Here is an 11,650-nt window from a genome sequence, read left to right on the forward strand (position 1 = left end):
TAAAACCAAAGTGATCTGTGGGTTATTGCTTTCTTTTCTGTCTATCTTGTGTTTGAACTGCCAACACCCATAACTCATCTTCCTAAATCTTACATAGGGTTAGAAGCTCTCTCTGCAGGTAAGCCCAAATTGAATAGAACAAAATTAATTGAAAAATACTCTGCAAAATGATCTGTAGCTTTGTACAGTTGGTGTAGGTAAGCATGAAATATAGTTGCTGGTCTCATGGCCAACAGAATGAAATAAGTATTTTGGTTTACTCTTTGAACAATAACTGCTTCTTATTTAATTTTTTTCTATTAGATCACAGAAAATACTGCACCATTCACTGTACTGGGTATTTGAAGAACTGGCCTCCTAATGAGGTGGGAGTAGAAGAGGAAAATGATGTAGAAAAGGACAGTAGTAACTTTAACTGTCTTGTTGCAATTGGGAGGTTACACCCTTATATTGTTCCACAAAAGAGTGGAGAGATAAAAGTCAAAGCAACAGAATTTGTTACACGGTTTGCCATGGATGGAAAATTTGTTTATGTAGATCAGCGGTAAGCGTTTTGTTCTTTAATGAAGAGAAATGACACAACTGCTTCCATTTTGTGATACTCTGTCAAAACTGTAATTTCTTCTGCAGGGTAGAAGTTCAAACTCGAATTCTCATTTTTGAGAATTTTTTGAGAATTCTCAAAAATTCTAATTTTCAGAATATTTTTCTGCTCTACACAAGAAGCAGTAAATTCTTAAACTATGTGTACTTGTGCTTTGCTTTTTGTCAAATAATGCATAATGTATAGAAATGTATTGTTCCTATAGAAAATTAGCTCATTTATTCATAAAAAAAATCTCAACTTAGAGCTTCATAGCTTTGCATATGACTGAAGTAATAAACATTTAGCCAATAGTTATGACTTCAGAGAGTCTTACCATTTGTAACAAATACATTCTATCTAAATGGGGTACCAAATAATTTCATTGGAAGTGGGAAATAAGTTCCCATTTTCTGTACTTTTTGAAGCAGACTTTTATTTGTTGCAGAGACCTAGTTAACCACTTTGCATTTTGAATTTCATTGTCACTGGAAATGTTATTGCTTTCAATCTTACTTTCTTTTGACTAAAAGTGTCAGTTTAAAACTAATTCCTTTGAGTGGAAGAGCAAAATTCAGCTGCTGAGTTTTTTATTGACTCTTACGTGTGACCAGTACTGTGACTGGCTAAGGGGAAGCCACTAAACAGAAATATTTGTGTGTACATGTGGTTTGCATGTTTAAACACTTACTTTACCTTTGAATTGTCATTCATTGCAAAGGGATAATTTGCTGTGAAAAAGATTTCCTGTTGTTTTAGAGCTGTACTAATGCTATATTTTTTTCCCCAAACACAAACACAGGCATCTGTTTGTTTAAATATTAATGTTCTGCTTTATCTGATACTGAAGAAAACAGCTTTGAATCCGCTGTAGTTCACGTTTTTATTTCTAACAGCGCAACAGCAATTTTAGGGTATCTGCCACAAGAGCTTCTAGGAACTTCTTGTTATGAGTACTGCCATCAAGATGATCACAATCACCTAGCTGAAAAACACAAAGAAGGTACAAAATAGCTGGTCCTGCCAGACTGCTTACAGCTACATGTAACTGCAAGTGAAAACACTGCAAACCCAAACTACCCAACCTCAGCATTGCCCTTTGTGATGTCTGTGTTAAGACAAACCTGTATAAGGCTTGTAATAAAAGCAGGGAGAAACTTGTGTTGTCTTGGCTCCTGGTGCAGGGCCTTAATGGTGGGGGAATAATGTCAGTGCATCTGTCAAACCCTCTGCTTCCATTTTTTGTAAGGAAGAGGAAAGAATCCTGAAGAGTAGATGTGTCTGATAACATCATTAAAAACATGAGTTAAAGCTTACCAAGCCACGAGTCTCCTGGTGGTTTGCAGAAACTTAGTATTTGTTTTTTAATGTAAGATTTATGGCTCTGCTGAAACTATATAATTTGATTTTAGAACAGGTCCCAGTTTGTTCTGGCGTGTTATTCTATGTCTGGCCAACAGAAACATTTTGGTTTTATGATGCTATAAAACAGATTTATTATTTCTAATTTTACCTTTCTAAGCTTAAATATGGTGATTATAACTTTGCTTTTCTTATCTAGTGTTACAGAATAAAGAAAAAGTATTTACAAATTCCTACAAATTTAGAGCAAAAGATGGGACTTTTGTTACTTTAAAGAGTCAGTGGTTCAGTTTCATGAATCCTTGGACCAAAGAGCTGGAGTACATTGTATCAAACAACACTGTGGTATTGTAAGTAATTTATGTGTTTCTCCATTTTTTTTGGTCATAATTACAGTTAGCTCTAACAGAAAATAACCTGCTTAGAAAGCAGAACAAGGCTAGAAAACACCAACCCTGCACCAAAGGGCTGAACAACCTGGACAAACATCTTTTAGCATTTACTAGCTATTTTTGTTTCAGGCCTATGTTGTGGATTTGACTCTGAAAACGATGCTGTTTGCCAGTAGGAAAAAATGAGGTGAAAAAGTTTGTTGTTAAAGGAAGAAGGGAAGGATCTTTAAAAAAAGTAGATTTGAATAAATGGAACTGTCAAGTTAATTCTGCTTTTGCTTCTGGTCTTTACAACCCTCTGTGTGTCAGCTGACCCAGTTCCAAGTGCTGCCCCACTCCCAGTTGTCAGAACTTGGAGGAGCACATTTGATTGATGGTGGAAATGCAAGGCAGGACAGAAAGATCCTCTCCAGATTGGTTGTAACGGTGGAGCCTGGGGGACAGTAAATGTTTGTGTTTAATTCCTCTTTTTATTTGTAGTTCTTTTTCTCTGCACCTTGCTGTAATTGGATTATTGTAATTGGAGCTGTAATTGGGATTGTTCCAGTGCTGCTGAGGATCTTTGCCAGTGATTGGGGTTTTGAGTGGGGACAGAGGGGATTTTATTTCCATTAAACAAAGTTGTCAAGAAGGCCTTTTGCCCATTCTGGTTCATGCCTTAAGTCAGCATCACCCACCTCTTTTGCTCATGTCTTTTTTTCCTCAAGAAGACAGAGAAGGGCAGTTCAGGCAGTCTGTGCTGGCCAGTAGCCCAAGAACACCTTTTTGCCTGCTCTGGAGATGTGGGCATTTGCAGCTGTCTGCAGGAGGGAAGGAGGGCAGCAGCTGCTGACATGAGGCAGCCACTGACCTGTCCTTGTTCCTGGTTACCTGATTTTCCTCCTAACACTAAAAATGACAGCCCTATTCCCTTGTCATGGAACACAGACAATCCTACTGGCTTTCCTTTTCACTTGGAGAGTAAGTGGAAATTAGTATTTCACTCACTGCTCAGAAACATTACAAAGAATTGGAGATGGAAATATGTGATGAATATCTTGTATTTCCCTAGTCTGAAGACATTAGCTTTTGTTCTGTGTAAAGTATTATTAAATTAATCGTAAATATATGCTGGATTTTACTCTTGAAAAAAACCTGCTGATTTTTTGTGGTTTTGGTTTTTTTAAATTTCTTTAAATCTCAGAGGTCATAAGGAATCAGCTGAAGAAGAGGTCCTCTACAGTTCCCAACCTGCAGAAGGCAAGTGTCACTTCTTACAGTTATCACAGCTGCATTTCCTGATCAGTCAGTTTAGATTTATCCAGTCCAGGGACTTTTTTATTCTAGGCTGTGTGCAGGGAAGGATTTTTTTTAAAAGTTTCTTCTTTTTCAGTGTCTAGTTATTACAGAGTTCTAATTGATATATGTAACAGAAGTGTATATAACCTACTTTTAATTTTCAGCAGCTTCTGTTAGAGCTGGGGATTTGGTTGGTAGGATATTTTGCTTCTGTCACAGACCCTTCATATTTTGCCCAGTCTTCTGAACAGATGCAATTGTGCTGAGTTTATCTATAAAATGCAGGGCAATACTGATACAGAACATATTTTGTTATTATTTTTCTGCTATGCATAGATTCTGTTTTCTGCATGCTGTTCTATCTTGCTGTCAACGCTTTATATTTGCTTTTCAAAATGTTCTTTCAGTAACTCATTTCAGTTGATGAGAAATCTAAGGGGTTTTTTTTAAACTCATGTTCCTTGCAATGTCTGTGAGAGACACTGGAGGTGGCAATGATTAAATATATTTCACTACTGGAGAACAAAGTTTTCACAAACAGATAATTCACTTTATATTGCAACACCCTTTGCCATGAATCAGTATTTAAAGGAATATAATTTCTGAATACATATATGAAAATATATACTTAGATAGTGTGTATATATATATAAGTATATCTAGAACAAAAACTGCTTTAAAATGAATCACTGCTCTGCAATGATCGTGCTCTGAGTTTAAGGTTTTGTTTGAGCTTTGTTTTTTTTTATCTCCAGATGCTGTAAAACAATCTTTAGTAAGTGTACCTGGAATGTCCTCTGGAACAGTTCTTGGTGCTGGAAGTATAGGAACCGAAATTGCAAATGAAATATTAGAATTGCAAAGGTAATAAATGCATAACACCATCATTAGGCTTTTAAGTAAAGATAGAGATGAGGGATATATGATTATGTGAGGGTTGCTCCAGTTTCACTTTTACTGTATTATATGTATAGCATTTTTTAGGTTGAGCAATAGCATTGAGATACCATTATAATGAATGTCGGTCTCATGCCCGGCAGAGCACATCACTGACATCTTCCTCAACAGAGAAAGAAAAGTGTGCTCAAGGAATTGTGACCCATGGCCTTTTCTGATCTCTTCTCTGCTTTCTGCTACCAGAATTTGGAGCAGGATAATTTAGAATCTTCAGGAGAATTTAAGACATTATTGTTTCAAATTATCAGACTCATGCTTTGTCACTGGGTGGGTTCTGCACCACACAGTCTGTTTTTCAATGTTTGATTAATGTGACCTGGTAAATCAACTAAACATATGCAATTTTAGGTTGCATTCTTCACCATCTGGAGAGTTAAGTCCATCACATCTCCTCAGAAAGTCACCTTCTCCAGCTTTAACTATAAACTGCAGTGATGTGAGTATGCCTCTGCCTGTAAAAATCCAAAATGAAAAGGTTAATGTCAGCCCAAAACCTGTGTTTGAGCCAGATTGCCCTGATGTATTTTTGTGAGAGAATGTATACTTTTAATCTTAATGTTTTTGAAGAGACTTTTTAAAAAGTGTGTGTTGTTTTGAAATGTTTAAAATCGTGACTTTGAAGGTATTTCATTGCTCTTCTAAAAATGGACAGTAATGCTAATCTAGTAGTGCTTGTAAATCTACTAATGCTTGTAACACTGCAGACTATAACTAACATAGTTATTGCCCATAGCTATGGAATAATTAACATATCTTCTTACCTAAATATGTTGTATGGTTTGTATTGGACACTGCATGAACAAACTTCTCCAACAGCTCTTCTTTGAATGCAAATTTCTTTACTGTTAAAAACAGTTTATCTTTTCACTGCAATTCTCATTTCCTATGGAAAAACCCCACTATTCTGCTTTGACTTCCCCCTTTTTTTCAAGATCTGTTCTCCCCTGTGTCACCACACATCTTTCTCCTTACGAGTTGTTTGACTTAAGCTGAACTCTCTAAATCATATAATGTCTCACTATAAGGATAATTTCATCATATTCATTTAAGATTTTTCTTGATTCTGGGCTTTGGTATCCCATTTGTTCCTAAAATACTTTCAGAAAGCATTTCACTTTTATTAATTTCATGGTAGAATATACACAAGTCAGGCAATCCTAGGAATCTCTCTTGCTAAATTACATGTATGTGTTAAATAAAACAAGTATCGGGGGAAAATTTTTTTTTTTTTATTTTATTTTATTTTTTTTTTTGGTTAGGATGACTTCCGTTTCTATTGCTATCATCAATATAGTTTAATCACACCTAGGAGGTATGAGGGCTTTTTTAATCTCTTACCTGGAATGTTTTGACCGTGACAAACAGGAGGTCACTGGGAATTTGTAGTTTATGGTAGTAGATATGGAAAGTGCAAACCAGTACATTTGGTGCTGGATTTATTTACTGAACATGAATTAGACCCTCAGGCAGTGCCATCACTGTGAAGTACCTTTGACAGTTGTGTAAGTCACAACTTTGTATATTTTTCACTTTCTTAATTTAGTTCTTAATAATTTGACAGAAATCAATGATGTTTTTCTAATATAATATTTGTGACTAAATTTAGAATCTAATTCTGTCCTTTCTACCAATTCTGCTCTTCCAGGTGCCAAATAAAGAGTTGATTCAGTTATGTCCTTCAGAAACAGAAGCTCTAGAGAATTCAGAACAAACCCAGGGTGCTATTCCATTTCCCAGTAATGAACCTCTCCTCAGTAAGATTTATTTCTCTTGGGGATATTCGGGGACATGCAGGGGCTGACATTTCTGACCAATGGTGTGATTTCTGAGTGCACCCCTTGACAACCATGTATAAATTCTAAAGAGATTTGGCTGGCTGGCTGGCTGGCTGAAGATGAGAGCACTCTGAAAACAGATGTGTTATTGCTGCAAGGCAAACAGCAAAATGTGATCAGTGAGGCAATCTCATGACAAAAAACAACATCTGTAACTGAAGTTTACCATTACATTCTTACACTTTTCATGAGGCACTTTACTGTTTTCTCTCCAGGACAGAGATGGGGAGGAAAAAACATTTCAATGCAATGTCAGGGAACTTCTTGGAATTTGTGAATTTTTGTCCTTTAGCACTTTACCTCTTTCTTAGCTGCAAGCTGGGAGTAGTTGATACAAAGGACTACTCAAAATGGTTCAAAAAGAAATTTTTTTGCCTTTCCCTTTATAAGTTTGTCTGGATACAGGATTCCCTGGCCCTGTAAGAGTAAAATGCCACTGCATTATGTTTAACATAAAAGGCAAAATGCTGTAAAAGCCATGTTTATGCTGATCCTATATTTCAGCTCCTCTTTCTTCTCCCCCATTTACCAGGAATTTATTTGTTTATTTTTAACCTACAGCTTTCTTCGAGTTGAACTATGAACCTTTTCAAAAGAAAATTTTAAAACCCAAACCTTGACAACCCCAAACCAACCAACCAACCAAAAAAGAAAAACACTGAAAAAGAAACAAAGGAAAAAAACTAGTCCTCTAATAAGGGCTTGGGAAAAAATAATTAAAAACAACCTCAACAACACAGAACAAGAAGTAATGGTTTTAAACTAAAAGGGAGTCAAGTTAGGGGTTTTTTAACATAGAAATATTTGCCTTCAAAGGCAGGTGCTGCTTCAAACCAATTCTGTTTTGCAAGTTGCAGTTCCCCATGCTTCATAATGTTCATACCTGCTTCAAACCTCCAGTTGTATTCACTGTGTAGGTGGCAATTCTCAGCTGGACTTCGATGCCATCTGTGGGAACGACGACACTGCCATGACAGCTCTGATGAATTACCTGGAGGCTGACGGAGGCCTGGCAGACCCAGCTGACCTCAGTGATATCCAATGGGCTCTCTAGAGCTGCTGCTGGGAGCAAGGAATGTCAAAAAGCCCTCATGCACAACAACCCTACATCCTCAGTACTGTATTGGAGTTTTGTAATGGTTCCTTTCAATTCAGACTTGCTGTCTCTGGATTTTTAAAGACTGAAGCCTTGTTCAGAGAGAGACATCTTCTGCTGCACCTACGGACAAATGCAATATTTTTTTCATGATGAGGAAACCTTGAAATTTTAATATTGAACCATCTGTAACTGGAATGCTTAGAACACATTAGTATATTTTTGCTAAGAAGCTTTAACCAAAAGGTACTGTACAATGTACAGGATTACTTTTTCTTAGTTTTAATACTTCGAACTTTTATTTATTGTTTTTGTTTCAAGTTTCAGAATATTGGTTATCCATGATACTTTCTGTAGAACCTACTGTACCTACATGGTTTGAGAATACTTGTAACTATTAAATTTAATTGAAATATTTGTTTGCACACACTACAGTTGTAAAATAAGGTATTGTAATTCTCAAATGATGCAGTTTGTGATTCCTTGCACTTCTCAGCAGTGCAATTTTTGCAGTCAAAGGTGAAAATGAAGCCTACAGTTCTGGGAGCAAGGATTGGGGTTGATTACCCTAATAAACAGAAGAGAGTGTTTTGAGAAAAACACTCATTTTCCCAGTACACAAACATGAGAAGGTTATAAGAAAAGAGCAACAAACTCTTAATTACTGTTTTGTATTATTTGTAATGTATTATTAGAGAAGCAGTGCATAGAACCAGAGAAAAATAATGCTCTATTTGTAATAAAGCACTTTGGTCTTGTCCCAGGTTCTTTACTAACTAGAGAAGTTTGAATGGATAGTCTTGCCTCCAGAGTGAGGACTGCACTGTTTGTTGGTAAAAAATGTTAAAGTTCTAGAGCATTTTTTATGTTTTTGGAGAGATTGGGAGAATTTTCTACTGCTTGAGTGTGTGACTTTTTAAAATCTCTCTGTACTATAGCTGTGTAAGTAAATGCTATGCAGGATGATCTTTTGGGAACAGCTTTTGCAAGGATTGTATCCCAGTTACAGCAAATTACTCAAGAACATGGCACTTTAGAGGTTGCATTAGAACAACATAGCACTAATATAGCAAGAGGAACTTTTTATTTCTGGTATTGAAGGTTTAAACAATTTTTTGCATAGATTATGTATCTTAAAATTACAGATTTTTTCATGTTTACTTTATGTTTGGGTTTGTTGTTTTTTTTTAATTCAGGTAATGAAAGATTTCTGATACATGTGCATCTTTTTAATGCAGACATTTAAACGTAGGTACAACCCTAACCTCTCTCACTCCAGGTGAGGATGGCAGCCCTGGCTGGTTTTTGGGAAGGCTGGAGTTGGGAACAGATGGATGTGGCTGTCACTAGATGTCACCCTTGTGCTGCTGAGGAGCCACCCTGTCCTCATGAGGACACATCTGGACATGAAGTGGCTTCCTCTGCTTGGCAGAGCAGCTCTGTATCTTATACATAATATGACTCCTTTTGCAAACCATGCATTTTTGGTGAGGGTGATTTGCTAGAATGGCTTCTTGGGTTGATTTTTCTTTTTCTTAACTCCATAGACATATTTTTTGCCTTTAATTTGGATAACATTTCCTGCATTCAGATCTCATTTTTACAGACATGGGGCCAAAATCATCAGTTCTCTTGCTTTATTACAATAAACTTTTCTGCTTTTTCTGAATTTTGGGCTGTATCATGGAGCAAGGTGGGAGAAATAAACAGGCACTTGCTAAGAACTGATAGAAATCTATTTGTGTAAATGAAATTTGAGAATTTGAGATTCTGCCATTGTAAAATGCATTTTCTCTTTTCCAGTCTAAAAATTAATTCTAAATAAACCAGCAAATACCGTAGCACACAGATAAATGACTACATAAATAACTTTAAATTATACAGACTTTATCAGAACAGGTTTTTTAACTGGATTAGCTTGGAAATGGGGTAGCTGTTGTTACTGCAGCAGCAGATTAATTCTTTCACAAGATTTATATAAGCGTCTAGACTCAAACCACTATTTTTGGGTTCTTGGCTATCCCTAAAAAATAAAACCAAAAATGTAACTTTGATTCTTTTGCAGTCAATGACAAATATTGTGAATTTCAATTCATTTATTAGATTCTCCCTTTACTATTTGGAATTTTTTTCTGGCTTAAAGCAGCCTTTTCAAGAAAAAGTGTCACTTGTAAATATTTCTGGTGAAATTAATAGATATTTTTGAATACAATTGAGATAGTATGTGCTTATCTTTGTTTGTATAACAACACAGTTCTAGTAAGATACTGACAGTTTGTTCCTGGCATGGTGCAGGTAATGGTAGGATGTGGTTAAACCAGGTCAATAAATACTATTTTGATGCCCTGCTGTTAGTCTGCTGGCAATTCTGTCTAATACTGAACTGAAATACAAAGTACTTGTTCTTTCAGATCCCAGGCTCCTTCCCTAAAAACATAAACAGGGATGTGGAATTCCTGTGGATTTTGGTAGCACAGTGTGATGCTCTCCAGGCAGGGAGAGCCTGTAATCCAAGCTAATGTGCATTTCTGGGGATTCAAACAGAGCTTCAGAGCACCCTCGTGCCCTCCAGGGATGAACTTTGAAGGTGTCCACACATGAGCCCTGAACTTTTCCATTTCCTGCTGCAAGCACGAGGCCTGAGGAGCAGCTGAGGGAGCTGGGAATGCTCAGCCTGGAGAAAAGGAGGCTCAGGGGAGACCTCAGCACTCTACAGCTCCCTGATGAGGTACGTGGGGGTCAGGCTCTGCTCCCAGGGGACAGGATGAGAGGAACTGGCCTCAAGTTGTGCCAGGGGAGGGTTAGATTGGATGTTGGGGCCAAAATAAAAAGGATTATTAAGCATCGGCAGAGGCTGCCCGGGGCAGTGGAGAGATCATCACTCCTGGAAATGTTTAAAGGATGTGCAGGTGTGACACTGATGGGCAGTGGTGGATTTGGTGGTCCTGGATTATAGCTGGACTTGTTCTCCGAGGTCTTTTTCGACCTAAACAGTTGTGTACCTATGAACATTTGTCACTTGATGTTCTGGGGGCAGGGAGGATCCTTTTTGTGCTTTTGGGATTCCCTTGTAGGGTATGGTCAAGTATGGTGCTGTTGTGTGGGTCTAAAGCAGAGATTGACTCCAGGTTTCTTTCCTGTGGTGCTTTGTAGTTCTGGAATTTGCTGTGGATCTTACACTTTTTAAAATGCTGGAAAATGTGGCTTTCTCACAAGCACAAAAAGCTAAAGTCATTTTAGTGACTGCTCACAGCAGGGTTTCTGTTAATGATCCAAAGTGGGACAGAAAAGAGAAACCTCAGCCTGCCTGATCAGTTAAAGGTAAGCTCAGGTATGTGGGCACTGCACATAACTTATTACTCATTTGTTTTCACGTCAAAACCATCAGAAATAATCACACAATATTTGGAAATGGTTAAAAGTTTTGTGGGGAAGCTCTACCTTGGCTGTTGCTGCCCCAGTGCAGATCCTGTCTGGGTGGTAACTTTTCTTCCCTGGCATTTTTAGATTCCAAGTGTACATGACCCAACATCTGTAACGTGTCCTACACCACTCAGAGAACCTTGGCATAAAGGAGAGAAAGTCCCATAATTAATGGGCTCTTGAGTAACACTGTTAATGGGTAACAGTGAGGTTTATCAGGGTGTTCCTGGAAGGCCCTGTAAGGTGAGCAGCAGGACTCTGAACTCTACAACAGCTCAGGTAACATGCAGTGCTTTTAAACAAAAAATCTGACTTCAAATATTGCTGCTTTCAGAAGCCTTACAGATAGGGCTGTATTGCAGAGAAGGCATTACCACTGGGCCTTTAATATTTAGCAAAATACTTTCAGATGAGTGGATAGAAATTCTTTGAGAGGAGTGGTTCCATCCTTAGACTTCATCTTGTCACAATAAGATAAGCCTAATTGATTTCTTAATTATACAGTCATAGAATCTCTGAGCTGGGAGGGACCCATCAGGATCATAGAGTCCAACACATGACCCTGCAAAGACACCCAAAAAATCCCACCCTGTGCCTGAGAGTGTCATCCACACTCTTGGAGCTCTGCCAGCCTTGAGGCTGTGGCCATTCCCTGGGGAGCCTGTTCAGTGCTTGACACCCTCTCAGGGAAGAACCTTTTTCTCATCTTCAGCCTGACCCCGCC

The 11,650-nt window shown here is 37.7% G+C and overlaps 1 protein-coding gene across 2 annotated transcripts in view; it reads left to right on the forward strand.

Annotated features, from left to right (window-relative positions):
* Window positions 1–9,852, forward strand: part of BMAL2 (basic helix-loop-helix ARNT like 2) — a 33,154-nt gene extending 23,302 nt beyond the window's left edge. For both annotated transcript variants that reach the window (XM_088164721.1, XM_088164723.1), the window contains exons 10-17: window positions 304–544; window positions 1,480–1,586; window positions 2,145–2,295; window positions 3,521–3,576; window positions 4,371–4,479; window positions 4,921–5,008; window positions 6,218–6,326; window positions 7,325–9,852. In XM_088164721.1, coding sequence (XP_088020847.1) covers window positions 304–544; window positions 1,480–1,586; window positions 2,145–2,295; window positions 3,521–3,576; window positions 4,371–4,479; window positions 4,921–5,008; window positions 6,218–6,326; window positions 7,325–7,461 — 998 coding nt within the window. In that variant the 3' untranslated portion in view covers window positions 7,462–9,852. The remainder of the gene's footprint in view (window positions 1–303; window positions 545–1,479; window positions 1,587–2,144; window positions 2,296–3,520; window positions 3,577–4,370; window positions 4,480–4,920; window positions 5,009–6,217; window positions 6,327–7,324) is intronic.
* Window positions 9,853–11,650: the final 1,798 nt, after the last annotated feature.

This window comes from Sturnus vulgaris, chromosome 5 (genome assembly GCF_052056855.1).
Source record: "Sturnus vulgaris isolate bStuVul1 chromosome 5, bStuVul1.hap1, whole genome shotgun sequence".
NCBI lineage: Eukaryota > Metazoa > Chordata > Aves > Passeriformes > Sturnidae > Sturnus > Sturnus vulgaris.